Below are 25,704 nucleotides of genomic sequence, written 5' to 3' on the forward strand. Positions count from 1 at the left end.
CACGAGCAGCAAACTGCCAAATGGAGGAGAGGCCACAGCCAGAGAAAGGGGATGAAGTTACCAAGCTAGACCTGCTCCCCTGTTTTGCTGACAGGTCTTTAGCAAATCTGTTGCACCTACCTCTTGGAGGATGAGAAGTCAGACACACACAGCTCCCGCTGTGCCTCGGCTCCACACAGAGGGCACAAAACCAGCACAAGGCTGAAAGGGATGTGTTTCGCGGCAGAGAAAGGAGGAGCTGTGCACAAGAGTTGGTGCAAAGAAAGATAACTAGGGCTCTGCATTCAGCAGGAAAAGGGTTTTTCAGTATGATTCACCAACACCAGCCAGGACTTTGCACTCTTCCAAGTACTTTCAAATAAGCCAAATTCATTCAGCCTGAGACCAAAATGAACGAGTTCTGTGATTTATAAACTACGACTGGAAATAGTTCTATTCCCCACACTTGGTGGGAGTTTTTGTTGGCACAGGTAGGAGGCAGAAAATGGCAATCTACAAACTCATGGGACTGAAAGCATCTCACAGCACGCAGTGACCATTAAACACTTTATTGTTTAGGAGGGAACTTTAGAAGGGAAGAAACAAGCCTGCTGGTGTAACCAATGGGAGCATGCTAGGAACAGTTAATCCCAACAGGCCAGTCAGGGTTATTTCCAAGTATTTCAGACCCCTTTTTCTGGAGCAAATGGACAAAGATAACAGCTCTTGAAACTCAGACATGGGTTGGTGAAACAAAAGCTAGCACAGGGTGAACTAGGCCTGTGCGGGGCAAACCTCCAAGCTATAAGCTGTGCTGGGGTCAAGACAGCTTTTTGCATTGTATTACAATAAAAAAAGGAAGCAATAGTGTTCCCCTCTCCCAGGACCTTCCTCCCAACTCCAGAAGCATCCACCGAGACCAATACATGCAGGCAATTAGAAGAGGAATCACGTCGTTGTCTTGGACCGTGAAGGGCAGAAGGCACCGGTTTTGGTCAGCGTCTATCCAGAAGGGTGCTGGGCCTTCCAAAGGCGTCTGTGGTCCCTGTCCTCTGCTCTTTGGCGGCTGACATTTATCCAGAGTTAACTAACAGCTCCTGGAAGGAAAAGGAGACAAAGGAAAAGGCAGCAAGTTAGCTATGCGGCTGTTGACCTTGGACTGCTTCTTTCAGGAACAAAGGAGCGATGCTGGCTGGGGTGAGACTACAGAGAATCCCTCAGAAAATTTATCAGGTATTGCCTTCTGCAAAGCACAATAAGACACTCAGGGGGACAGAGGACTGTAGAAGCAAGAGAGTAGGTCATGATATCAAAGGCAAGACTGATCCTGTGAACTAGAATATATGGTCAGTTGTAAATGCTTAGGACTTATAAATCTGATGGCCTACAGCAGGAAAGGCCACAGACTCGGCTAACCAGGAGTAAACATAGCTCTAAGTCCCAGCCTCAGCAGGACAGGGGAGCACTTTGATTAGCTGCTGCCAAACATGCACACACTTCTCATCCCAACACTTGGAGCAGGACCAGAAAAGAGGGACCCAGAGACTACCCTACTGAGAGTCTTCTTCTTAAGACCCAAACCCTTCGAAAATTCAAAGTAAACTCATGTCTGCTTTGTCCTCACAGCAATCGCCTCTGTTGTAAGTGATAACTCCTCAGATCCTGCAGGTATCTGTTCAGAGCTGTGGACTTTCTGGGGCTAGAAGCAAGAGGCTTTAGACCTTTTAAGATGGAGGTTGCAGAGCTAGCTATGGTCTCATCCTATTTTATCTTCTCACTCCTAAAAATTCAAAGAAATCAATCCAATAGCACCATCACCTGTGGACGAGCACACACGTGGCATCAGCTGTAACGCCTCTCCCCACTGGCGATCTGTGGTATCAACATTGGACCCTACCTCAAACCCCAGGTAATCAGCTCTCATGGGGCAGCACCGACTCCTTTGTAACAACGACCTGCTGGTGTAGCGACACAAACAGGAGAATCGCATAGGGTGATCCCATCAGCTTGCTGCCTTCTTCTCATGCTCTGGCTAGATACGCTTCCAAAATGGAAGACAGAGCAGAGAGTACTTACCCACATTCATAGCACCTTGCTAAAGCCAACTACAGACAGATGACCACAGGGTTAGCTGCATGTGATTTCGTCACCCAGCTGCCTAGGGCTGGACTGGTGCTCGTTCTACTCCTTGTGTAACAAGACTTTCTTAGGAAAGAGGCTGTGCTTCCTTGAAAGTGAATCAGAACGGAGAACATCACAGATTAATGCTGCTACCACACTCGGCAATATCTATCAGAAGGTGAGGGTGTCATCTAGGCTACTTCTGCACAGCAGGCTGATATTCAGTGCCTTACACCTGCGAAGTCAGCGTATTCAGCCTACATTGACCATGCATCTCCAAAGACAGCCCTGTCTCTAACAACAATGAAATGGAAAAGCTTCAAAGGATTTGAGAATTAAGAGAAAATTGTTTGCCAAATTATTTAGACAAAGCTTATCCAGAAATCTGACAAATGAACCATCAATATTACTCAACTGACTCTAATTTCCCAGGTAATTTTTCTCATCATTACTGACTTAAAAGTTTTGCACAGAGCAATACATTTTAAAAACTCCAACAGCATTCACACAAATTGTAATGAGCAAAGCAGCAACAACTCACAATCAATTTTGCAATACAGTAATTTGCTGCATTCACACTGTAACACTTCAGTTAAGTGTCAAGGAACGCTACGTTTTGTGACAAAGCCACTGATGTGGCCACTCTGCCGTTAACCCTTATAGAAGGCACTAAAGCCTTTTCTTTCAAGTAATTTTTTCTTAAAAAAAAAGCACAGTTACACAATTTCATGTTCTTAATCATAACTACATTCTTTTACTTGTTTCAGGAGAAAATGCCAAGAGCCAGCACTTAACCTCAATCAATTCTTTCCAGCCCAGCCCATCCACGTACTGGGGACACGTCCAGCTGGAGGCTCACAAACCCTCCTCCTGCAGAAACACCAGGCTCCGTCTCACTTTGGATGACTAAGCTTTCTGAAAACCTTTCGCACAGTGTGCGCTGGACCCAGAGCTGATGAGATGCCAGACAGGCGAGACACCAATTTCCTGCCGTGCAGCTCGCACCAAGGAAAGTTTCTGTGAACGAAGGATGCAGGTAACGATACCGTCAATCAGCCCACGCTGCTCCCAGTAGCGGCCAGATCCAACTGCCTCAAAGTCCAGCCTGCGCTGGATGGAGTGACTGATGAATTTCCCTTCCCTCCTCAGGGCACAGAGTGCTCGGGGAGGTTGGCATTTCTCGGGAACTGGAGCGCTCCCAGCGCACCACGGACTGCACAGGGGGTGACTTCCCAGCTGTTTCGGACTTTTTGGCTCAGATGCCAACCCAGATCTCACAGCATTTGCCAAGTCCATGTAGACCACTGCCATCCTGCCTGGCAGGGGCCCGTTCTTGCCCGTTCTGGGCAGGGCAGGCACCAGTATGAGCTAACAACGTGGGGGCCAGAGGCAGAGACCAGAGGTCTCCTCTGCCAGCCACCGCTGAGTGTCGCACAGCTGCTGCACACTGCACAGAGGAAGCTCTGAAGGCCTCGTGGTCTGTTAGCATATCGTATAAGAATATGCTCGTTACCATATGCACGTAATTGTTTTCACTGTTCCTGGGCCATCAGTTCATAAACCTGTGGCTAACTACCTAAAAGCACAGTGGTGTTGATTTCATGCCTCGCACGCTGCGTAATAGCATGGAAGGACGCCACATCTCCAAGCCTAGACCAACTCTTCACTAAGCCAGCCGTTTACACCAGCGTTTCATTTCCAGCTAGCTCTGCAGCCATGCAGATACAGATTCGGCACCCCTTGGTGGTGGAACCCTCCATGCAAGATGCCAATGGACTGCCACAACACTTACCTTGGGCAGGAGGAGCCCAGAAAGGGAAGGAGAAGCCTTTCCTCTACTACACGCCCTTATCTTTAGGTATGCACCAGCCAAGTTGCATGTGCAGCAAGCCCAGGCAGCTTGCAACCAAGAGCTGTTCTCACACGACGGGATGCTCCCAATTAATCAAGTTGAGGCTCAGCCTGAAGTTGAGAGATGCATCACGACGGAGCTGCCCCACAGCTGGCAGGTAGCTGTCTCTGCTGCAGTCTCAGAAAGCCTTAGAGGGTGCACTGCGCTCACTGATGAGAGGGGATGCTGCCCTTCTTGCACAGGGAGGACAGATTATTTTTGATGCCACTGCCAATGCAACACCAGGCAGAGACCAGGTTCCAGGCGTGAGGAACTCCAGCGCCTCTACACACAAGAACTGTGTTCATACAAAGGGGTTCGAGGCAATTCGTCACAGCTGTGGCTGCAGTAAAACAGACATGGCAAGCTGCTCAGCCCCGAGAGCCAGTCCAGCTGGAGGGCAGGCAGCGACCTCCTCCACGCCTCTCCTGGCAAGCAGGAACCCGAGGCACCAACCCACGCTCTTCCAGCCCTGTGAAACCCTGGTTTTGAACTGACCGCGGTCAGAGCTGGCTTGCTGCTCAGCTCACACAGCCGCCACTTCGCAGCAGCTGCGGGGAAGCCGGTAGCTTTCCAGGGCTGGTTCCAGCTGAGTGAGGAGGAAGGGTCAAACTCAGAAAGCACATCTGCTCCACGTTCCACCCCGCTGAGAAGGGAGCCCAGTCAAAGCCCAGCACCGTCCTTCTCCCATATGGGAGAGCAGCGGCCTCAGGGCCAGTGAGTCTCAGCGAGAAGATTTTTCAATGCACCACTCTCGTGTTCCTCCTCCTTTGCTGTCAGCGACATCCCAGCACCAGAGCTCGGGCTGCCCAGCGTCCTCTCCGCCTCCCGCTGCCTTGCCCTGCGCCTCAGCTCTCAGCCTCGAGGAGGAACCTTCCTCCCCAAAAGCCAGGCCTTGAAGAAATTCCTCCCCCTGGGTTTGCCAAGGATGCTGTTTGCCAAGCCTCAGCTGTGCGAAGATGTATTTATTTACCCAGCCTTCAGTCTCACAGGGGCAAACCCTGCAGGTCTCCTCCAGCGAATACCATACCTTTGTTCTAATGTTCCTTCAAGCAGTCACACCAGGGCGCTCACACATATGGGCTCTGCATAGCTACAAGGAAATCAGAAGGCAGATCCCCATGACAAATGACGCCGTGCACTCGGAGTGTCAGTGACAAAGTAGAAATTAATCTCCGTAGTTCCTAGCTCTCCACCATGCGCAGGCAGCTTTCTCAAAACCAGAATACCTGTTGGCACACGACTTCAGGAACATGACCGCCCAACTTCTGCACCTCTGTTAGTTTGGGAAGAGGCACTAACAAACTACAACAATCCTCACCTGTCCTAAGGCGGGTGTTCAAGGCCTTTCAGCTGGGGAAGGCATTTGTTGTGTGGCTATTAGCACCCCGACGCATTGCAAGGGACATTTGAGTCACTTTGTTGTGATGTATGCTGTAGGTATTTTTCGGTTATGTGCAATTTGTTCTGTTACACGCCCGGTATTGGCTATTTTGCAGAGCAGCTGTGCTGACTAATGGATCCCAGCACTTCCATGCCATATAGCTATCGCGCAGAAAAGCCGCTCTGTCTCCCTCATCCTTCAGGAGCCCAACACTTGCTGTCCTTGGGTTTGGAATACGAAGGGGCAGCAGCATGCCTGGCAGCAACAAAAAGCATTAATTCAAAAAGCTATGAAGAGAGTTTTGTCTTCCCTCTTCTCTGTGCTGGTGTTAATAGCTTTGCAAAGCAGAGAAGTTCACCCGATGACTTCTTGGCTACTTCCCCAGATGGTGCCTTCAAAGTCAGCCTACCGGCGGCGAAGGCGCCTTCCAACACGCTTGCAGGACGTGCTGTCAGAACGCCCCAGAGAGTGCTTTCACGTGGAAGTCCCCCAGTCCACACGCCCCACAAACAGAGCGCGAGAAAGAGAAACAGCTTTTCTGGTCGCCTCCCCGCTCCTTGTTCTCTCTTGACTCAGGAGAGCCGCCACGCTGTTTGCTTTGCTCTGCCCTGACGCCTCCCATCGCTCCGCACTGCCGGCATCGCAAGTTATTTTCTAGCACGGCTCATCTCTGGCTGTTCTGAGACTCACCTGTTTGTTCATGCATTACAACATCGATTTCCTCCAGCCGATTGTTCTGATCATTGTTCTAACTCGGAGAGAGCTCCCGTCATTAGCCTTGCTTAACAGGAAATGTTTTGCCACCGACTGAGCAGCTCGGCAGTCCCCAGGCTGCAGGAAAAATCAGCCCAGCTGGGGGCTGCACCTCCCCGCTGAGCCGCGAGCCCCGGCCGCCACAGCAGGGAGCAAGGAAGGCAACGCTTGGCTCTTTTGATTTTGGACATGTGCTGGAAAATAGCGGGGCCAGGAGGAACAAACACCCTTCTGCGGAGGGTCACTGCCGAAAGGATGGCTGTTAATTAATCAGCGTACAGACTGAGGACGGGTTTTTGTTCGATCGATGTTAATTGCATTTAATCTCATTCTCACCGTTAAGAAAAGCCACCGGGCCGGGCTGATGTTGCCGGCGCCTGCCATGCAGATTCCACCCATGTTTGGGAGGCGAGGCAGGAGGAGAAAAGTAACGGCAAGAAGGGAAATAACCCTTCCTCGCCCCTTCTGCATCGCTGCACAATTTCATTGGGTCTGTTCCATTATTTAAACAATTTTTGTTTTCCAATAAAATTACACAGGAGCTCAAAGGATGAAAATCAGACATGGAGCATTTCACTGCTAGTTGTTCTTGCTCTCCTGGGTACTGGCTCAGAGCTTGGCTAACCCACACAGCCCTGGCTATCCAGCCTCCGTAAAGAGCTGAAATTAAGAAAATCGCTTCTGCGGAGAGGTGCCTGCTTTTCAGGGCCGGGCTGATCCCAGCAGACCTGCCCATGCCCCTCCGAAAGACGTGCAGCTGCTGACTGCCACGGCCATCGGCTCAGCCACAGCATCTCTCCTCCGCTTGCTGCTGCCCACAGCTCCACCGCGTGCCGAAGGACGCTGAACTCTGCCTTCCACGAAAACACGAAGCGGTATTTGCTACTGAACAACCTCTGACCTCATTTGCCTCGTAACTCAGGGCACGTTTGAAGCCTGAACGTCCGAGGCAAACCAGCAGCACATGCACGAGCAGCTTGGCTTTGATCTCGGGACAGGACCCGCGCGCACAGCTGCCTGCTCGGGAAGCGGGAGCGACCCGCTCCCACCTGCAGGCGCCCGGCCTCGGGGCACGGGGACAGCTCGTGCAGCACGGGGAGCCCGGGGTGGCAGACTGCACAAGTACCGTCTTATTGCTTCTGCGAGTGCCTTGCATTTTTCCAAATCAGTATCAAGAGCAATAACAATCGAGGCTGGGCACCATCTGCGCCTTTCCCCCACGGCGGCACGCCCCGCTTGCCCAAGCCGGTGCTGCAGTTTATCAGAGATTTCCTTTATCCCTCGACGAGTGTTAGTCCCATCGCCTCTCGCCGCATAAAGAGAACATATCACAAGTGCCGTGAAGGACTGGCTCAGTTTTAAGTGGTCTGAAATGGCTCCACTAGACTTGGTCAAGATTGCTTTAAAATCATTTCCCTTTAGGACTGCGACCCTCTCTCTTTACAGCCGGCATAACGATTCTGCCTCGGGGGTGGTAATTACATCCCGCTATCTGTCCCCATCAGAAGGTACACACTGCCAGCACAATGCCGCACTTCTGCAACAAGCTGGGAGACAGGAATGCACGGGGAAAGGGAGATAACCCTGGGCACCCCTCTGCTCCACAGCTGGAGGCACCCCTCGCGTTTTGCAAGCTCGTGGAGTAGTCCCCAGGAGGGAGGACGAGCTCCAGGACGCGGAGCGCATTTCCAAAGCGGAACAACGGGAACTTGTACAAATTCAGCTCTGGTTTTGTAAGAATTAAAATGAACTTCACCCAACTGTGAATATCCGTTTCCAGAGCCAAAAGGAATGGAAAAGCACTCACTGATGCAACAGAATTTCATTATTTCAAACCCTAAGCCCGACATATCCAAAAATTAAGGACAGGCAACATTAGCGTTGTGGCTGGGGACAATTGGCTGCAGGAGTTTACCTGCGGAGCTGCCAAGCCGTGCCCTGAGCAAAACATAACGAAACAGCATACACAAAAAAGGCACCTTCCCTGTACTCATTCCTGCTCTTGCCACCAGGCCCCAGGATAACCAGGTGGAAAATAAAAGGAAAAAAAAATAATCCCAGAAACCAAGAGACTTTGGATTAAGTTGTATAAATGACCTGTTACCTCCTATCAGGGGGAAGAAAGAGATGCAATAAATACCTGCAAAGCCATTCCAGTGCTTCAGATTAACTGAATTACAGAAATGGAAAGTACATGATGCGAGATGTACAAAACAAGGTGCCAGGAAAATGCAGGAATTTGAATCAAGCTAGCAAACGATCCCTGCAGACTACTGAGGAAAATTAATAGAGAGAAAGCGTAGAGAAAGGATACGGTAACAACACTGACTGATGAACACTGTTGTTAGGACGTGTAAATTCAGGATGTCAGACTTTTATCTACTTCAGTCCTAGAACAAAAATAGCAAATCCTTCCAAAGAGCCTCGGAAGTATAGAAGTCGGATACGCCAAGCCTCATTTCAGGACAGGTTTCCCCCGTGCATCCCTCAAGATTGAAGTTTGTGACTTTAATTACTCCTGGAACATTGTGTACACAGGGACTCAAAGCAGGGATTACTAGCAGGATCCTTGTTACGAGTACCACTTCTCAAACAAATTACACTTCACTGGATGTCAGTAACACACACAAGAAAACAAATTAGGTAAAGGCAGCAGGACAGCAAGATACAGATCTGGTGCAAGGAAATTTCACAAAGTCACCCAGAAAAATAAATACACTTCGAACACAAACTCATACAACAACATCTCTAATTCCAGAGTTCATTAAAGCTTCGTGTGCCCCAGACACTATACATCTTCAACACACTGGTGACTCCGTGCAAGTCTGAGACCAAGCCCAGCTCAGACATGATTTCTTGCAAAGAAATGCCTCCAGGACGAGAGGGAAAAAAAAGAAAAAGAAAAAGAAAAGAGAGAGATGGAGACAGAAAGAGCAACCCTGGTTGAACTCCTAGGGTTCACCCCCCTCACCTCCTGCCCCTCACTTGTCACACTGAACACATCACTTGGGAGAAGAGGATGGCTTTTGGTTTGGAGGCAGCTACAGCAGCTCCTTCACTGCTGGAACTTCACAAGCTGATCTCAGCTTCACGTGCTGCGTTTTGCATTTCCAGATCTCGCCCTGGAACAGCCTGCCACCTTGCACTGGTTCCACTGAGCACGTCTTATCTCTGGGGATTTTCATGAACACGAAAGCACAGACCAGGCCAGTCCTTGGGCCAAGGCACAAAGCTGCTGAAAACAGCTCACAGCCCTCAGCCATGGCACTGCGCCTCCTCGATGGGAACTCGAGTGTTTGTTCAGTTCTCCTCCTGGGGATTTCACCTGCCACTTGTGAATGCCACCAAACCTTGCAGTTGTCCCTTGAGCTACAACGAGGTAAACTCTGCCTGGAGGGCGTGAGCGGGAGTCCTGGGCTCTGCTGTCAGACTTCTCCCAGCAGCTGTAGGTAAATCCCCATCTGAGTCTCCCTTCTTGTAGATAAGAGCAATGCTACTTACCAACCACACAAGTGTGCAATAACATGAGCAGAAGATGCTAAAGAAATGGGAAATGAAAGAATGAAAGAAAATCACGCCTTTAAGGGATCCATCCCCTCAGTACAATTTGCATTGAGGTTTCAGAGGAAATCTAGTGCTTTAACCTGTCCCTTTCCACCTTGCTTTAGAAGATTCCTGCACTGGATGAAGAGATTTCCTCTCCATGTCAAGGGGAGCAAGTCCACATCCACTCACCCCTGTCTACTCCAGTTTCATATAGCAAGCACAGCGAGGCAGGCAGAGATGACTTCTGCCGATACCCTTTTTCTGTGTCTAATTCTATTTCTGCTCAGCAATACAGTGAAATTCCACGCAGAAGTATTATGAGCTTGACCGGCTTTATTTGTTTAACAGTTCACATTTTCATTAAACTGTTGCTATTCGGCAGCCAGTAATTTTATTTGTGTGATAGCCATATTCATCTCGCCCGTACGGGTGTAGATGTCGCTCTCCTTTTCTTCTGGCAGAAGAGACAAAAATCAGCTGTGATGGAGCAGGGGGAGGACTGCGACTTCACACACCTGTTGGCACATCGCTGTGGGTTACAGCTTCTGCTTGGTTTTGGGTCACAGTAAAGAGACTACAGGCAAATTAATTAAATAAATGAATGTAGAGGGAGCCTTCCTCAACTGCCCAGGTACAAAACCAGGAACTGAAATACTTTTGAGCAGAATCAGCCCCCTTGACTCACCACTGCAACCAGCTGAGTGTTGCTGACTGGGCGTTTATGCTATCCGAGTATCAGACTTTTAAGAATTAATTATATGTCTAACTCTTGGCAATCTTTAAATATCTTGAAATACCTGGTTGCAGGAGCTGCAAGATCTGCTTAGATCCCAAGGAAGAGAAGTCTGGTTGTTTGGCCTGCACCAATTTGACAATCCTGCACCAAGCTCAGGCAACCAGGGAGAAAAACAAGAGATGTTCTGGGATGTTAACGAGCTGCACTGAGACAGCCAAATGGCTCAACCACACCTCTGAGATAGAGATATCAGAAGTCGCTCAATAAACCCGAAATATTTCACCCTGCCACTCCCCTTTTACAACACCAAGGAGCCCAGACGTGCGGAAGCCATCCCTGCTGCCAGGGCACAGGGCAGAGGATCTGCGGGCCAGGCAGGCAGGCGCTCTGCTGGGCACGGCGTGTGAACAGGACCGAAGAGGCTGCGGACAGATTTAAGGGCCGTGGAGACATGCAGACGTGCAATTACACGCGGGTGCCCAACCACAGGCACACCCGGCAGCAGCACGCACGAAGCCTTGCGTGCAGGAACCATCCCCGTCAGAATTTCTGCGGGATGGATTTGCTCTGAGCAACTGCCCACCAGCGTCCCACAACGCCAACACAACTAAGAGGAGTGCAGATCAGATGCCCTACGACCTTACACACGGATCTGAGCAAACAAAGGGAGAATGGCGAACCCTGGGAGACGCGTCTTTATTTCCCAGTCGTCTCCCCACACATGAATCCCAAATCCTTCTTTCAACATCAAAATCCTTTCCCAAGTGATAAACAAGCTCAGCGTTTCTCTAGCTCCTGCCTGCCCCTTTCCCTCCTCAGAAGGTGCCCTGGTAGAGTGCCAGATGCTGGAAAAAAACCACAAAAGCCTCCTAAATAAGTATCTCCCCATCTTCTCCGTTCCAGATTTATAGTCCTGCATCTGCATCAGGACAGAGACCTGCTTCCATCTGTCTAAAACACATCCTTTACAAACAGGACCTGAGGTGGAATGTTTAACTGGAGCTTTTTACAACGTATTAAGGAACTGGAAAAGAAAATGACAGTTTCTGAGTGTTCTGCTTGCTTGTCTTCTGGACACCGCTCGAGTGGAGGGGGAGAATTTTTATTTTTTTTCCCTTTATGACAAATGATGCTGGTCCCATCCTGTAACTTCCCTCACCGTGCAGCATGTCTGTTCATGATAGATACCAGCACAGCTGCTTAGGTGTCGATTTATCTGCTAGAAAAGTATTGTCTGCTTGGAACTAACTCATCCTAAAAGAGTAGCCCCAGAGGGGGAAGAGAGAAAAGGGAGGGGGAAAGAGAGATGAGGAGCTGTCAGCTGGGAATATGTCCATAATTCTGCTGCAAAGGATTTGGCAAAAAGCAAGCATCACATTTACTTTTAGCTCCATCCTCTCTTCCCACCTCCTAGGCCATTCTTTTCTAGTGTCACTCAACACCTCTTTACACCCTCTTCCCACAAAGGCCTTACCATTAACATGCGTTTCAGTTCATACTTGCAACCTGTGGAAACAAAAAGCCCACAGCTTTCTTCCACGGGTCTGTGCCAGCGCAGCGCAACTCTCAGGTCCCAACCTGAACGGTTCAGAGCTTAAGACAAGTCGTGTTTAAAAGAAAATTAAAAACAAAACAAAGGAAGTAAAAGGAGATAAAGGGGACAAAAAGAGAGAAGGAAAAAAAATGCCCTGCAATCAAAGGGTATTTACATTTTGTGTTTAAAGAGATTTAAAGCAGGAATTTGCCAATTTTCTGCAAGCAGGATTGGAACAAAACCACCTCAAACCTTTCACCCTTCCGCAGAGCCCTCCGAGCTGAACTGCATCCCCCCAAAAATAGCCAATATAAAAAGAAGCTCACAAATCCCTGCGACCTAAGTACCTTCACATTACTTTGGGGGAAACAGAGGCAGGGACAGATTCATTAATCCAAGTAAAGGACTCTGTGAAGCAGGCTGGCTTGCTGAATCCCCACCATGCCCACACAAGAAACAGCATTCGGTAATCCCAGATCCCAGCAACTTTCATGCCGCCCTGCCTGGCACAAGGCAAAGCAAGAAACATGAACAGAAGAGAATGTTTTTAGAAAGGAAAACTGCAGTCATGAACCATAGCTGCCCTAGCCAGGTAGGCAAGCATTCTTATTAAAACGTGTTTTATTACATCAAGCCTTAAAACACCTACCGCCATTTCGCTCACTCCATCGGTAGTACCAAAGACCAAGGTCACATCTGTGAGCCCTGCTGAGCAGCAGGCAGCTCCAAAACCCATCTGAAAAGGTGAGCACACGTTCCAACGGCTCTGCGCTGCCAGGGTTAGCCTGCTGGTGACACCAAGCTAGCACGGTTAGAGCTGGCATTGATACCTCATCACTACTCTGCAGCCTAGGCATTTCTGGAGAGGATGCTCCTACAGGCTGGTCCTCTGCCTCTGGTTTACTGAACACAACTTCCACGTGTGTGCTGAGGGAAGCTGGGTCTTTTAAAGCTGTTCAGATTGATATATGTACACAAAAAGCTTTGTAAGACACTTGAGTCAAAGAATTGCTAGAACCAACACTGAATTAAAGGCTTGACTTTTAATATAAGAAACTGCCCGTTAAAATGTGCGGGTTTTCTTTTTTCCCCACAGGCAGGGTGGGTTTCTAGGCATGTTTGTTTTGAAAATAATTAAATTCCACATGTTAGATGGTATCAGTCAGCTGAGCTTAACTTGTGGAAGGTGGATGTCACTGCTGTCTGACTGAAAACTGAGGCTTACACTCAGAAAGCTCAGTATTTATTGTGTCGGAGAATTGAAGTTAACAGAAAAGACTGGCTGCTCCTGCAGGAGGAAGGCTAATCCCACCGTCTCTTACCACGATCGGTCAACAGCTATATTCTCACACACCAACAGCCTTCAGCGGATCTACTCCCAGCTGCCAAAGCACCATCCCCGGACGATGCCGACCAAGAGCCCGCAGGCACCAGGCTCTGAATTGCACAAACCGAGCCCAGCCCCGGTGCTGCCAGCCAGCCTTTGCTTTTCACCCCGCAAAGGAAAGGCAGGCATGCAAATAAATGCACACACACACACCCCGGCCCACCCAGCACGCGGGGGACAGGCCGGTCCCTCGATTTGCAGAGAGCTGCTCCATTTGTCCCGCTCTTAGCACGGCGTTTGAGCAGACAACCCGCTCCCCTTTCATCCGCCCCGCGGTGGCCATTTCTCCCGAGCTGCCCATCATTTCCTTATCAAGCGGTAAAAACGTAGATCACTAGAGACGCGGCTCAGCCTTGCTGAGATTTCACTCTCTCAGCGGGTTGTAAATGCCCCTATAATGTTGGCTTTTTTAATCTTGTGTTATTATTACCCACGGCTGCCATTCAGTCTGCGGAGAATAAAGCGCCAAGGCTTTCAGGACCCACACAATGGCTCTGTGCATTTGCCAGCGATTGGACAAACAATACCTCTGTGTTTCAGCTTTATTGGAAACCTTTATGTTGTGGGAGGCTGACTGCATGTGCCCCTCCGCTCAGGCAACGCAGAGGTGCGAGTGTGTGCCTACGAATCCATCTGCAATTTCCAGGGCACGTGCCTCCGCGGCTGCCTATAGAAGCAGCCCAGCAGCGTGAGCGCGCCAGCCCGGCGTGCCTCTCCCGAGGGACAAAGCCACGGGCCTGCGATGTACAGAGCAGCCACCGAGTCTTCTCCACAGATCCACCAAGGGGCACGGAGCCCAGCAGGCCCCCTCTGTGAATAACTGCGTTCAACTCCGCGTAAATGGTGTTGCCAGCTCGCGTGAAGTCTGCTGGTATATGACATAACCACGGAAATGTCAAAGCTCCGGCGCCCAGAATCATGTTCCTACATGAAATCTTGGCTCCCGTTGAAAAGTACAGAGCCTGAGATCCACACGCTTGCAGGGAGAGCTTGGGAAGCGGAACAACTGAAAAAGCACAAATTAGAATGCAAACGAGATTTGGAAATGCAGGGCTCCTCTAATTTGGGGAGACTGATTGTTTCGGTCGGTTCGTTACTGCTTGCAGGGGACGCCGCAGATGTGGGAACCCCTGCATAGCTGCAAACACTCTCTCACTCGAGCAAATGAGCCCTACTGCACACTCTTCACATATTCAAAACCCAAGAGAGAAGCCAGAACCTCTCCCAAAACCACACGGTTGACTTGTAAAACTGTTCAGAAATGCTCTGGGGTCATTTCATTTGCCTTCTGGTTATAAGCACCTGAGTCACGTTCTCAGACCGCTGCCTTCTAGGCAAACGGTGAGAAATATAATTTTTTACTTTGTTTTCATTTTTTAAACAGAACTAAGGTTCTCATATATTTGCAAAACTTCAGGAACAACTCTACAAAACTAGGGCAAAAGAAAACATGCCAAATACTTCAAGGCTTGGCAACAGCGAGTGCCTGCCTGCCTCTCTGTGGCAGGAGGAATGTCTGTCTGTCTCAGCCAATGTTTCTGAGCAAGAATGTCTAGTCCCGATAGCCCGTGTACATATAAAACACCTATCCTGTCAGCTCTCTAGGAAAAGACCTTGACATTTTGCAGAAAACCACATCCCAATCTCCCCCCGAATATCAGCATAAGGCAGAAAAAAACAGGCAGATCTGAGTGATGTAAGAATCAGGTGCTGCCTTCGGCAGGAATTAAAGTTAAAAAGGGAGAGGCAGTGGGGAAACGGGCACGGGACGAGCCACGGGAGCTGGAGTGCCAAGGAGCCAAGTGCCGGGTTTCCCAGCCCCGTGGCCGCAGCTGGCCTGCCCCTCTCCCTCTCGTGAGCCCAGAGAAGAGATCTTGAACACGAGGAAATTGAGGCTTTGCTAGCTTAAAAAAAATAAATAAAAGGCAAATGGTTTCAGAACGTACTGTGATACCGTTGCAATATTACGGGCTTTGTGCACCCGGAGAGCTGAACTGCAGCCTGCTCTCTCAGCCCTAACGTTCAGGTAGCTGGGCTGGCATGGGAAGATGGGCTCGCTCTCTGCACAGAGGGTAACTGGGTTGCACCATTGTCTTCCAAAAAGGGGTAATGAGGTGCCCGGTGAGCCTGCAGAGGAGTCAGAGGAACGGCTACCATTAGACCCTTTGCAGGACAAAGGGAGAGTAACACAGCACCAGCAGGATGGGACCTCATCAGCAGCCTTGTGAGTGCTAAGAAGCAGAAGCTCGGCGCAGGCTGTGACACCTGCCTGCAGCACTGCCCTGCTCCGACCGCCCTCTGAGCTCCCGCCCAGCCCAAGTGTCCAAACGCCTTTGAAGCAAGAAGCAGCAAGACAGGCAGGTGAATCTGGACGGCGCTCGGCTGTCTGCAAAGCCACTGTGAACACCCCGCGTCTCGCTTCTCGTCCACGTCTCTGAGACACCCGTTCAACCTCAGCCCTCCAGCCCACAGAAGCAATATCTGCCCAGGGAGAGACGGGCAAATAAACACGGGTTAAATGACTGCTCAAGGTCATCCAAGGACTACGAGACAGACGCACACGCGTCTAGCAAGTGGATTACTCTTCCCTTTTGAAAGGCACACAGGCGCACGCACAGGGGGATTGAAACTGCTTAGCCAGGTGTGGAGCCTGCTGTGATCAACGCAGCTTCACTGAGCAGCGACTCCTCTTGCTGCCGTTTCACTGGTGCTGAAATGTAAAAATCAAACCTTTGTAACGAAATTCATTCAAACAGATGCAAATAGGGACGGGGGATTTTGCATCTGGGCTAAGTTTCCACAATCTATACGTCCTATTTGTCTGTTAGTTATTAAATTACCCACAAGCCATCAACAACTCAGGTCTCTCCGAGAGGCAGAGATTAACTAGGAATTGCTATGCAGAAATGCTGCTCATCTCTCTCTCCAGCGAGATCAGCCTCATGATGAGTTGCGGACATTTGGGAACAAAGGTGAGCTTTCCTGCGCGAAACGAGTGGCACAGAAAGATGGGAAAACGCTGCTACAGGGAGGAGAGGATTTGCAAAGCAAGAATCCATCAGGACTGGTTTCCTACACGCAATGCAAAGCAGAAACTTCTATCAAGCACACATATAGCTGGAGCGCAGAGAGCTGCGCTTCTGTCCAGGCACTAATGCAAATGAGATTTTCCGTGAAAGACAATGAAGCCAGTACGTAAATATTAATTTAACAATCTAGTTGACAAAGCCTCAGCTGATCTATAAATAGCTGGTTTATTAGCAGGTGATGCTGAAGGCAGCTATCCCAGCTCCTCTCCCCACAATCCCCCGTGCCATCCTGTTTTTAGTGACCCTGGAGACGCGACGACTCTCAGCTGTACGCAGCTTGCTTCTCCGCTGCTACCTGCAGAGTAGGTACAAACACTTGACAACGCAATACATATTTATCAAGGCCCTTACAAGACAAGGATCCTGCGGCACTATGCACACAATGGCTCCCAGTGCTCAATTAAAAGAGAGCAAAAGGTTTAGAAAAATAGAAAAATCAGGCAGCCTCGCTTTAAAGCGGGAGGTGGTTGGGGAGCTGGTCACTCAGGTGCCATCAGGCATTTAGGAAATGATTGAGAAGGATCCAGTGGCAGGCACTTACACTGCAGACTTGGCAAAAACACTTCTTTGGTGGCCTAGAGTTATTACGGTGATGCTGTCCTAGGTGCTTAGTTTGCTATTGTAGGAAAAAAAAAGGAAAAAAAAAAGTCAAAATCCTGATCTCTTTCCTCTGTTATATTTCATCTGTAATCATTATTTTATAATGCATAATAAACCTTGTAGCTCTTTCCCCTCTCTTTGGGCTGCACACCCAGGAAGCCCTTCTTTCGCCCAGGTACAGGACAGCTGTTTTAAGATGGTCAGCAACACCACGGACGAGTTTGGGGCCGGCAGTCAGGACTATTGCGTCCTGGTAAATCTGCTGCGGCATTTACATCGGCACAACAGAACTGCCCACACTGCGTTATGGCCAGCATCCATGGAAACCATGTGAATTATCACGCTTTAGGCTATTCACATGGATTTGTATATATCCTCCAGAAGTCTTTTAAAGCTTCAGTCTTCCTCTTGCTGCAAAGAACAGTGACAACATACTTGACGGGCTGGGCTTGTAAATAGGCAGATTGAATTAGAGGAACAGAATGGACTTTGTTATCCTTCCCTCCCACTTGCTGCAAGTTTCTAAAGAAACCTTCTGAACACAAGAAGTCACTATGTAGCTGCTTATCATATGGCTAGGAAAAGGAAGGGGGAAAGGAAGAAAAAAACCACACAATCAACACTTTTCTTCCATAGGGTCCATCATATTCTTACAGCTTGCGCAGCGGCAGGCTCTCCAGTTACCCCGATGGGGATGCTCCTGGGCCGGGCACTGCATCACCCAGGTGAGAGCAGAGGCTGTGCTCAGGTAGGCAGCATGTGTCCGGAGGGGTGCTGGAGCTGTGCGGGCGCAGGATCCAGCCACAGCCTGGGCACATGGCTTGTCCTGCTGCTGCACCATCGCTTCTCAGCACCACAGTGGCTGGCACAGCCAGGGCACAGGAGGCTTGTGCCACCATGGCACGGCAGATGTGCTCCAGAAGATCGCAGTCACCCGTGCCAATGGACATCAGGATTTCTGTGCAGCCAGCTTTGGACGCTGGGCTGTTCCTTCATTTGGCTGGATAATAAATATTCATAAATTGTGTTTTAAAAAAAGTTTTAAATGCAAGGGTTAAACTGGTATTTATTTGATTGAAGCCCTGTGACGGTCGCACAGTCTGACTTATGACCACCAGGTACCGTGGAAAGGAAACTTTCGCAATGAAGTTCACTCAGTAAACAATCTATTTCAAATGGACTTACTTCTGTTTTCCATTATTTACGGAAAATAAGATAGACAAGTTTGGTTTAGCAGAATAGAAACTTAAAATAAAGCCATGTTGAGAAACCCTGCAGAATTTAGCAAGAGAAGTGCTACACACTGCCAAATTGATCATAAATAAAGAAATGAGTCATTCTCATTAATCAACTAGAAAAAGACTAGTGTAGTAATAGACTTGCAATCATCTTTACTGTATTATTTACTCTAATAAAACTTTCATAAATCTAATAGCAATAGACGAAAGCAGTGCCAAGGAAAAACTGAAACATTTTTATGTCGTTCAGAAAATGGAAGATGCTGCAACAAGGCTGCAGAAGAGCTTTCCCAGGAGAAATGCAGGCAGCTGCTGACTCCTCTGTCTTTGATGTAAAGTCCCATATAAACCTGCGGTGCTAAATGACCCAGCAGAAGCTTCTTCTATTCCCCAGACCTCTACATATGCCATATCCAGTAGCTCCTGCAAAGTTGCTGCTTCCCTTTGTCCAGGGTCTCCTTTTCACACCAGAACATCCATTACCCACATCCTTCACTAGCCCAGCTACTCGCAGTCCAGGAGTTCTTTAAACCAGGACCCGAAGAAAACTTTAACTAAGTTTGGTTCTCTCAAAGTAAATTTCAAGCAACTAGAGCACAGACGAAATCCAACTTATCCAGAGTAATTCGTTCTTCATGCTTGTTTAAGCACGGTCACTCACCGCAGACAGACTGGCAGCCTTCTCTGTAGGTTGCAGACTCCACTGCACTGCGAGGAGCTGTGCTGAGACAAGTCCACATCACACGTCAGTGGAGATGGACTGCACCCTTCAGCTCGGGGATGGAAAGATCAAACTGCTAGATAGGTTCTCTTCCTTGCCAGGTACCCTGATTTTTATCAACGGGAAAAGCCAATTAAAGTTGATAAAGACACATCCTCTGCTGATTTTTCCTTACTGCCCACTGCTCAGTGCTAGTATAATGGATAATGTTCTGCCTGTGGGTGTATTTTCTAAGATCTGTCAGTTCTGACAGCATTTTGGCACCTGGATAACTCAAGATTTATACCAAGGGTCCAGGAATGCACCATTTCTCAGTAGCTGATGGGTACATTTTTCAGCAGGGCTTCCCTAATTAAAGGGCTAGAAAGAGATGGGATCAGATTGATAGGTTTTGCAGTCAGATGTTTTACGCTTAGTTTGATCAAATATAAATCACCTCTTGGAACTTTCTGAACACGTGAGAAAAGCATGCAAGAGAAACTATGGCAATGCGTCCAAAATATCACGATATAATCACTTCATTTCAAATTCCACCTCTGTCCCTGTGGCAAGGCCATTAAAGACAGGCTTAAGAAAAGCAATGGTCATTGGGGGGAAAAAAAGAAACAAACAGGAAAACCAATGCTATGAAATGAGGCCCTGCTGCTCTCGAGGTTCACCCAAACAAAGTGTTTTGCCCCAGACAGCACACAAAAAGTGCCGCCCTCCGAGCACCACGCGGGGCTGGGCACACCGCACTTTGCTGTCTCTTCCCTACATACAGTGAAATGTCACCCGGAGAGGTCAGTGGCAAGGTCTCCCTGAATAATCCCCCATTGTTCTGGTCCTAACGGGATCTGCAAGTCCTGAACTCCACTCTTGGGGTGAGGGGGAGAAAAAAAAAGAATCAACAAGCAGGGTGTGAAAGGCCAGTATCACACAGTGGACGTTCACAAGTTCCTTACTCCCAGGGTCTTGTTCAGACCAACCCCTAAAGCCACAGAGAAGAAAGTCGCAGAAGAGCCATGTGGAATGGGGAAAAATGTTTGTTGGTAATGTAAAATATGAAACCAAGGAAATACAACGCAGAGCAAACAGGAATGTGAAAAGCATTTCCAGACACTGAGAGGTTAAAACAATTATTTGAACAGCTGGGAAAATTAAAATGGTAAAATAATAGCTACCCTTCAAAATTCTACAGATGCAAAGAGACTCTTCAATGAATAACTGATAAAGGGGAAAAAACATTTTAAAAGAGAAACTGTTTCATGCATGAAGGTCATACAAATAACAGCTCCTCGAAAGTACCTGGATTTTCAGACCAGGCAAGAGATGAAGTAGGGGGGTTAACACAGCAGCCTTTCACCTCTGGATATCCAGGGACAAATCCTGAATGCTCTAAGTTACACGTGAGAGCGACTTTGGACATATCCTTTCTACCACTTTTTTGGAAGCACTTCCACCCCGCAGCCCACACAAGGTCACATACCATCCTGCCCGAGTTGTAGTAGTTTGTTTGTTCCCCAAGGACTTCTCCTATCTCCGGCACAGCCTCCATGGGCGCAGCAACGGTGGCAGTGTTCGAGCAGTTCAGGCGATTTTACCACCCCGTCATCCAGAGCTCCCCCACATACAGAAGCTGCTCTGGGAAGGACGTGGTGGTATGTCGTGTTTCAGAAAAACTGACAGTCTGTAAAGAGCAGCTTCACTGGTCAGGAAAGGTCTGAGAGGAAGAATAATGCCAAGTCAGGATTGCAGCCTATGAGCAGCAGTTTTATGTCAGGACAGGGGACACGGACAGACACCTCCAGGGGGCCCAAAGCTCCAGCAGAGCCATCTTCAGGGCAGGAAGGGGCTGAAAGAACACAGCTGGGGAAGGTCTATCTGCCACCTGGCTCCAGCAACCCTTCTCGCAGGCAATGAATCCTCTTTCTCTACTTGCTATTTTAAACCACAAAACTAAAAATTTTCAGAAAGTAGAGGAAAATTTGACAACTGAATATGTAGCACTGCAGAGAAGAAATCAGCTGTACGGTGCCAGCTCTTGTTTCCATTCCCCACCCACTTCAAATGCACAACCTCTTCCACAAATACTGAGCAAACTGCTACAAGGACAGCAACCGAACACACCTCGTCACAGTCCAAAAACCACGGATCCTCTGGCAAAAAAAAAGCAGAAGCAGAACAGAAGGCCAAATCCATCCAGCCCAGCAGTCAGTTCTTCTATCTCTCACACACATCTTTTCACTAATGGAAACCAGTCTCCAACTGGGAAGTTTTAACGACTACTTTTTTCCTTAAGTAAAAGGAAAGTCAGAACAAACACTGAGATCCTACCAGAGTACTTTTTCTCCAATTTATTAGAGCATTTCTGAAGAACTGAGACATAGCCATCTGCATATTTCCTTTCTCTCCGGAGCAGAACCTACTTTATTTAACCTACTCTGAGCATGGTCATTGTATTTCTCCAGTTGACAATCATCTGGTATTGAGTCCTGATGCTGCCAGGCATCTCCTCGGATGGGTTAGGCTTCTCACCATTCAATGATACTAAAAGAAAACATGAAAAGGATGAGCTTGCAGCCTCTCCCACACTTCTTGCTGCAATTACCTTGAACACCCTCAGCAATGCAGACCAATTTGACCACCTGAAGAATCAGAAAGTTGCAATATGTTGCAGGAAGAAGCAGTTCTTCCCCTGTGTCTATGCTAAACCAAAGTAGCCTGTGCAGCAGAAAGTAACATGGCTGGCAGAAGGTTTCCAGTAGAGGTCCTGACCCATATTCCCATATTCCTGCAGGGCCATGACATTTTTACAAGAATCAGGACCCTGCTGTTCTGCCAAACTACATGCATTTGGTCCAAACTAAAATTATGGCTGCAGCTTTAATTCAATACGCTGTCCCTCACTTCTGATCCTAATGTGCTGGTGAGAGCTGCTGAACCGTTACGCGCCCGCTTTTTGTTTTGCTCTTTAGGTGAGTATGTCGCAGCGCTGCCTGAACAGATGCCAGCAGCGAGAGCTGCACAGCAAAACCATTTGGGGAATACACCAGCTGGGTATGCAGCCTGCCTTAGAAGTGTTGCTACTCATCCCGGGAAACCAGCAAACCCATCTCTTGCATCTTGCCGTGGCACTGGTTGTGGTAAGGACACGGAAGAGGGATACCCCAGCTTGTCTCTGTACCATAGGAGCGAGACGATCAGCGATCAATCTTTCACCTGCCCAAGGCAAACAGCATCCTACAAGGTTGGTATGCAGTTAGGTAATGCACCTTGGGATCCTTCAGGGTTAAAAAATTGCATTTAAATCTGACGAGATGAGAAGGAAGCTGAAGCAGAAAAAGAAGGTGCGATGCTTACACGAGCATGCACACCGTTCTACCCTCCTTTGATGGAGAGTCCCTCAATCTTGCCCGTGGTTCCTGGAGCCAGTCTCCCCTGTGCCAAGCAGCTTTCACGTTCACTGAGGGGCGCAGGGGGATGCAGAGGATTACTCTACGTCTTTATGAGCTTCCAGTACTCAGAGCCCAAAGATTTCTCTGCTCCTCTGATCAGCCATGTTAAGATGCACATTTAAAATAAGACAGATACTGAACTCTGTCTTGCCCCCTAAGGGAACTGCAGCCTCCTCTTTCCAAACTGCCAGTTCAGTGCTGCAGGGAACAGGCAGGCTGGTGTCAGCTCCAATACAGATTTTAAAATGAAAGGAACTCAAACGAAGGGGACAGAAGAGAGGAGAGGAGGGAGAGAGGAAAGGAGAGGGTGCAGGGACGCTGGAAGGAAGCAGGTAAAAAAATGAAAACAGAGGGAAAGGGAAAATCTGAGCCCAGACTCTAGAAAGGGGTGAGTAAATAAAGAGAAAACGGGAGGAGGAAGCAGCAAAAGTAGGCAATAGTGTGTGTCTAGCTTTCTTGCACATACTAAAAGAAAAAATCAATAGGTGGCCAGAGCTACTCATACTAGGTAGTGAGGAAGAGATCACTCACAGGTACCACAGAGCCACGGTTTAGAATATAGGTATAATTTCCCAAGTTTGAGCTTCCATCACAGAACAATTTACCCCTGCCCATAGCTCGAACATTTGCCATGCACTGTCCTGAGCTAACAGAGACCCACTACAGCGGTAGCGTGGCATTCCTAACAGACTTGAATTCAGCATACCTCAAAACAGTCTGAAAACACCAGAGAGAGTAACTTGGCAGTGCTATATAGCACTTGATTCTAGTGCCAGTGGGTCGAAGTAGGGGTTCCTCAATGACGCACTTTTCTAGATCCTGATCAACGGGAATGGCAAATTTCTGTGGGTTTTAAGCTAAAGACAATTATTCCAAGTAGTTAACCTCAGGGAAATAGTTTTGAAAACCTTAAAAAAAAAAAAAAAAAAAAAAAGAGAAGCAAGTGCATACCTAAAAGTAAGCTTGCAAATAATAAATCCCAAGTCAGAAATCAGGACAGGTTCTTACAGCTCTACAACATGCAATTAAAGAAGCCTGTCAAAACTTCAGGGGCACTTGAGAAATTTGTGCCAAGATCAAGAAACGCTTCCAACTGTTCATTCTAAAGCAATTATCAAGAAGAATGCAAGCTTGATTGAGGTGTAACATGCAGCATGGCATCGACTTACCAACCTGCTGTCAGGATGGAAGTGCAACCAGGTACTGTGGTCAAATACAGACCAAGACTGATGGAGCCAAGGAAAGAAACAACAGAGAGAGTGAAGCAAGAACAAGAAGGAGCAAGAACCAAGGATGGTGAAAAAGAGCAGGCAGGCCCCAGATGCACAGTTAGAGCCTAGAGGCTTGTGGAGCAGTTCAGAGCTACTGAAGAAATTCCTTTACATACCCGGCTGGTGGGTCCAAACATCAGTTGGATTCGAAACTACTAGAGAGATTAATTGGAGACAGCTACAGATTAATGCAGAATCCTTATAGCCTTTTATCCACATGACAGTGTACTAGACTGCTGTGCTTTGGAAGACACTTCTCAGGGGAGGATGTCTACTCCAGCCTTCAAGCACCACAACACTCCTACTGCTTTGTGTTGTCCCCTAAGAAAAGCTTTTCATAGCAGCAGTGAAAGCTTCTTGCCCTGAACAGCTGGAACCAAAGTCAAAGCACAACCTGGCAGTTTTCTTGGCTGAACAGAGTTGCCATTGAACCTGAGTCACAGGCAAAAAGCCCATGTTGACAAAGGTTTGAGACAGCAGTTCAGGATGCTAAGAGAGTCAGAACTCCAGTTTGCAGTATTTACAAGAAGAATATTTTGTACCACGTCCTTCTGCCACAGCTGCCATCCAGGAATTATCTTGCTTGCTTCTGTTCTTTTAAGTATTTTTTCCCTAAGACCTATCAAAGCCACCATCTTCCCAGCGGGAGCAGTCAGGACTGGCTGTCAGGTCTCCCCAGGAGCTCAGATAGCTCTCTTCTCCACGTGGGATCCCACACACCCCACAACTTACTGATGCAAGAAGTTGGATCTGAGATTCAAGATGCTATGAGGGGATTGCTATTGTCAGAGCAGATCTGGTTCCAGACACAGCCACTGTGAACTGAATCCTCTCCTCTATACTTCTGTTGTGTGATCTAACTCTTCATTTCTTCACATCCTTTTTTTCTGTAGTACTGCAACAATTCATTGATTCAACACAATCAACAAGGGAGCAGGAAGGCAGAGGCAGACTCTCAGATTGGAACAGCTGGTTTTCTTGATGGTATCACGTCCCGAAGAGAGGTAAGGAATCACAAGAAAAGAGACCGCTTATTCTCAACAGCAAACAACTCCACACCAGAGAAGAAAGCACAACCCTGCTGACTGCAAGAAAAAGGCTGCACTGGGATTTTAAATATATTTCACACTCCTTGATGGATCATGCCTGAAGATTTTGTGGGAAAGCGAAGCACAGAGGAAACCATGCTTCAAAGCCTATCATTGTACTCACATGGGCTGTGAAAACTCCATAAACACGATCCCCTGTTACACTGCCCAAAGCCCACATGCAGACCTGCTGACACGACCAATTCCTCAACGGCCACGCTCCACAACTGCTGCTCCCCGCTGCCACGAAGGTTTGCAACAAGCTCCCATCAGACATGTCAAAGTGTGCCTAATGATAGACGGGCAAGGGTGACCAGGGGGGACCAAAAAAGATGGTCAAAAGTCATCAACCCTATCAGCAAGTTCTGAATGATGACTGCTAGATGTGACAGCCCCCCAGGTTGCAGCCAATGATCCCACGGCCACCCACCTGAACACCGACAGGCCCTAGGCTACGTCGCTCACAGCTGTCTTTTCAGTCCTTGGACTCACCATTCCTCTTCCCCCATCTCAGCTGCTGTCCTGCCTCAAAATGCAGCAGCAAAAACAAGACACCAAGAAGCTGACAACTGACATCTAAGCATAGGTCTTGGCGATGTGCAGGAGAAGGAGCTCAGGCCAGCTAGGATCTGGACCAGGGCGTACATTTCCTGGTGAAACATTTGACCGGGCAGCACGGAGAGATGTGCAGGGTTTAAAGTAGCTTGTGGTCTTCCTCCTGTCAGCTCTTTCTTCTTCCAGGCTGCTCACACCCAATGCTGTATCTTTTATCTCATCCTAAAAAAAGAGAACTTGTATTAAAGGATCGGGCTATCAACTTGCATTAACTGAGGCTGGGCCCTCTCTCACAACAAGAAGTCTGCTTCCATTTCTCAAAAGTGAGCAAGGAATTGATTACACAGAGAAGGTTTATTCCAAAGGACCCTAAA

At 48.4% G+C, this 25,704-nt stretch overlaps 1 protein-coding gene across 3 annotated transcripts in view; it reads right to left on the minus strand.

Annotated features, from left to right (window-relative positions):
• Nucleotides 1–532: 532 nt before the first annotated feature.
• CHCHD6 (coiled-coil-helix-coiled-coil-helix domain containing 6) overlaps nt 533–25,704 on the minus strand; it is a 110,962-nt gene continuing 85,790 nt past the window's right edge. For 2 of the 3 annotated variants that reach the window (XM_035546665.1, XM_035546666.2), the window contains one exon: nt 533–1,076. In XM_035546665.1, coding sequence (XP_035402558.1) covers nt 1,053–1,076 — 24 coding nt within the window. In that variant the 3' untranslated portion in view covers nt 533–1,052. Of the gene's footprint in view, nt 1,077–21,300; nt 21,509–25,704 lie in introns of those variants that run through there. The other variant, XM_035546667.2, reaches the window with a different exon arrangement.

This window comes from Cygnus atratus, chromosome 10, assembly GCF_013377495.2.
Source record: "Cygnus atratus isolate AKBS03 ecotype Queensland, Australia chromosome 10, CAtr_DNAZoo_HiC_assembly, whole genome shotgun sequence".
Lineage (NCBI taxonomy): Eukaryota > Metazoa > Chordata > Aves > Anseriformes > Anatidae > Cygnus > Cygnus atratus.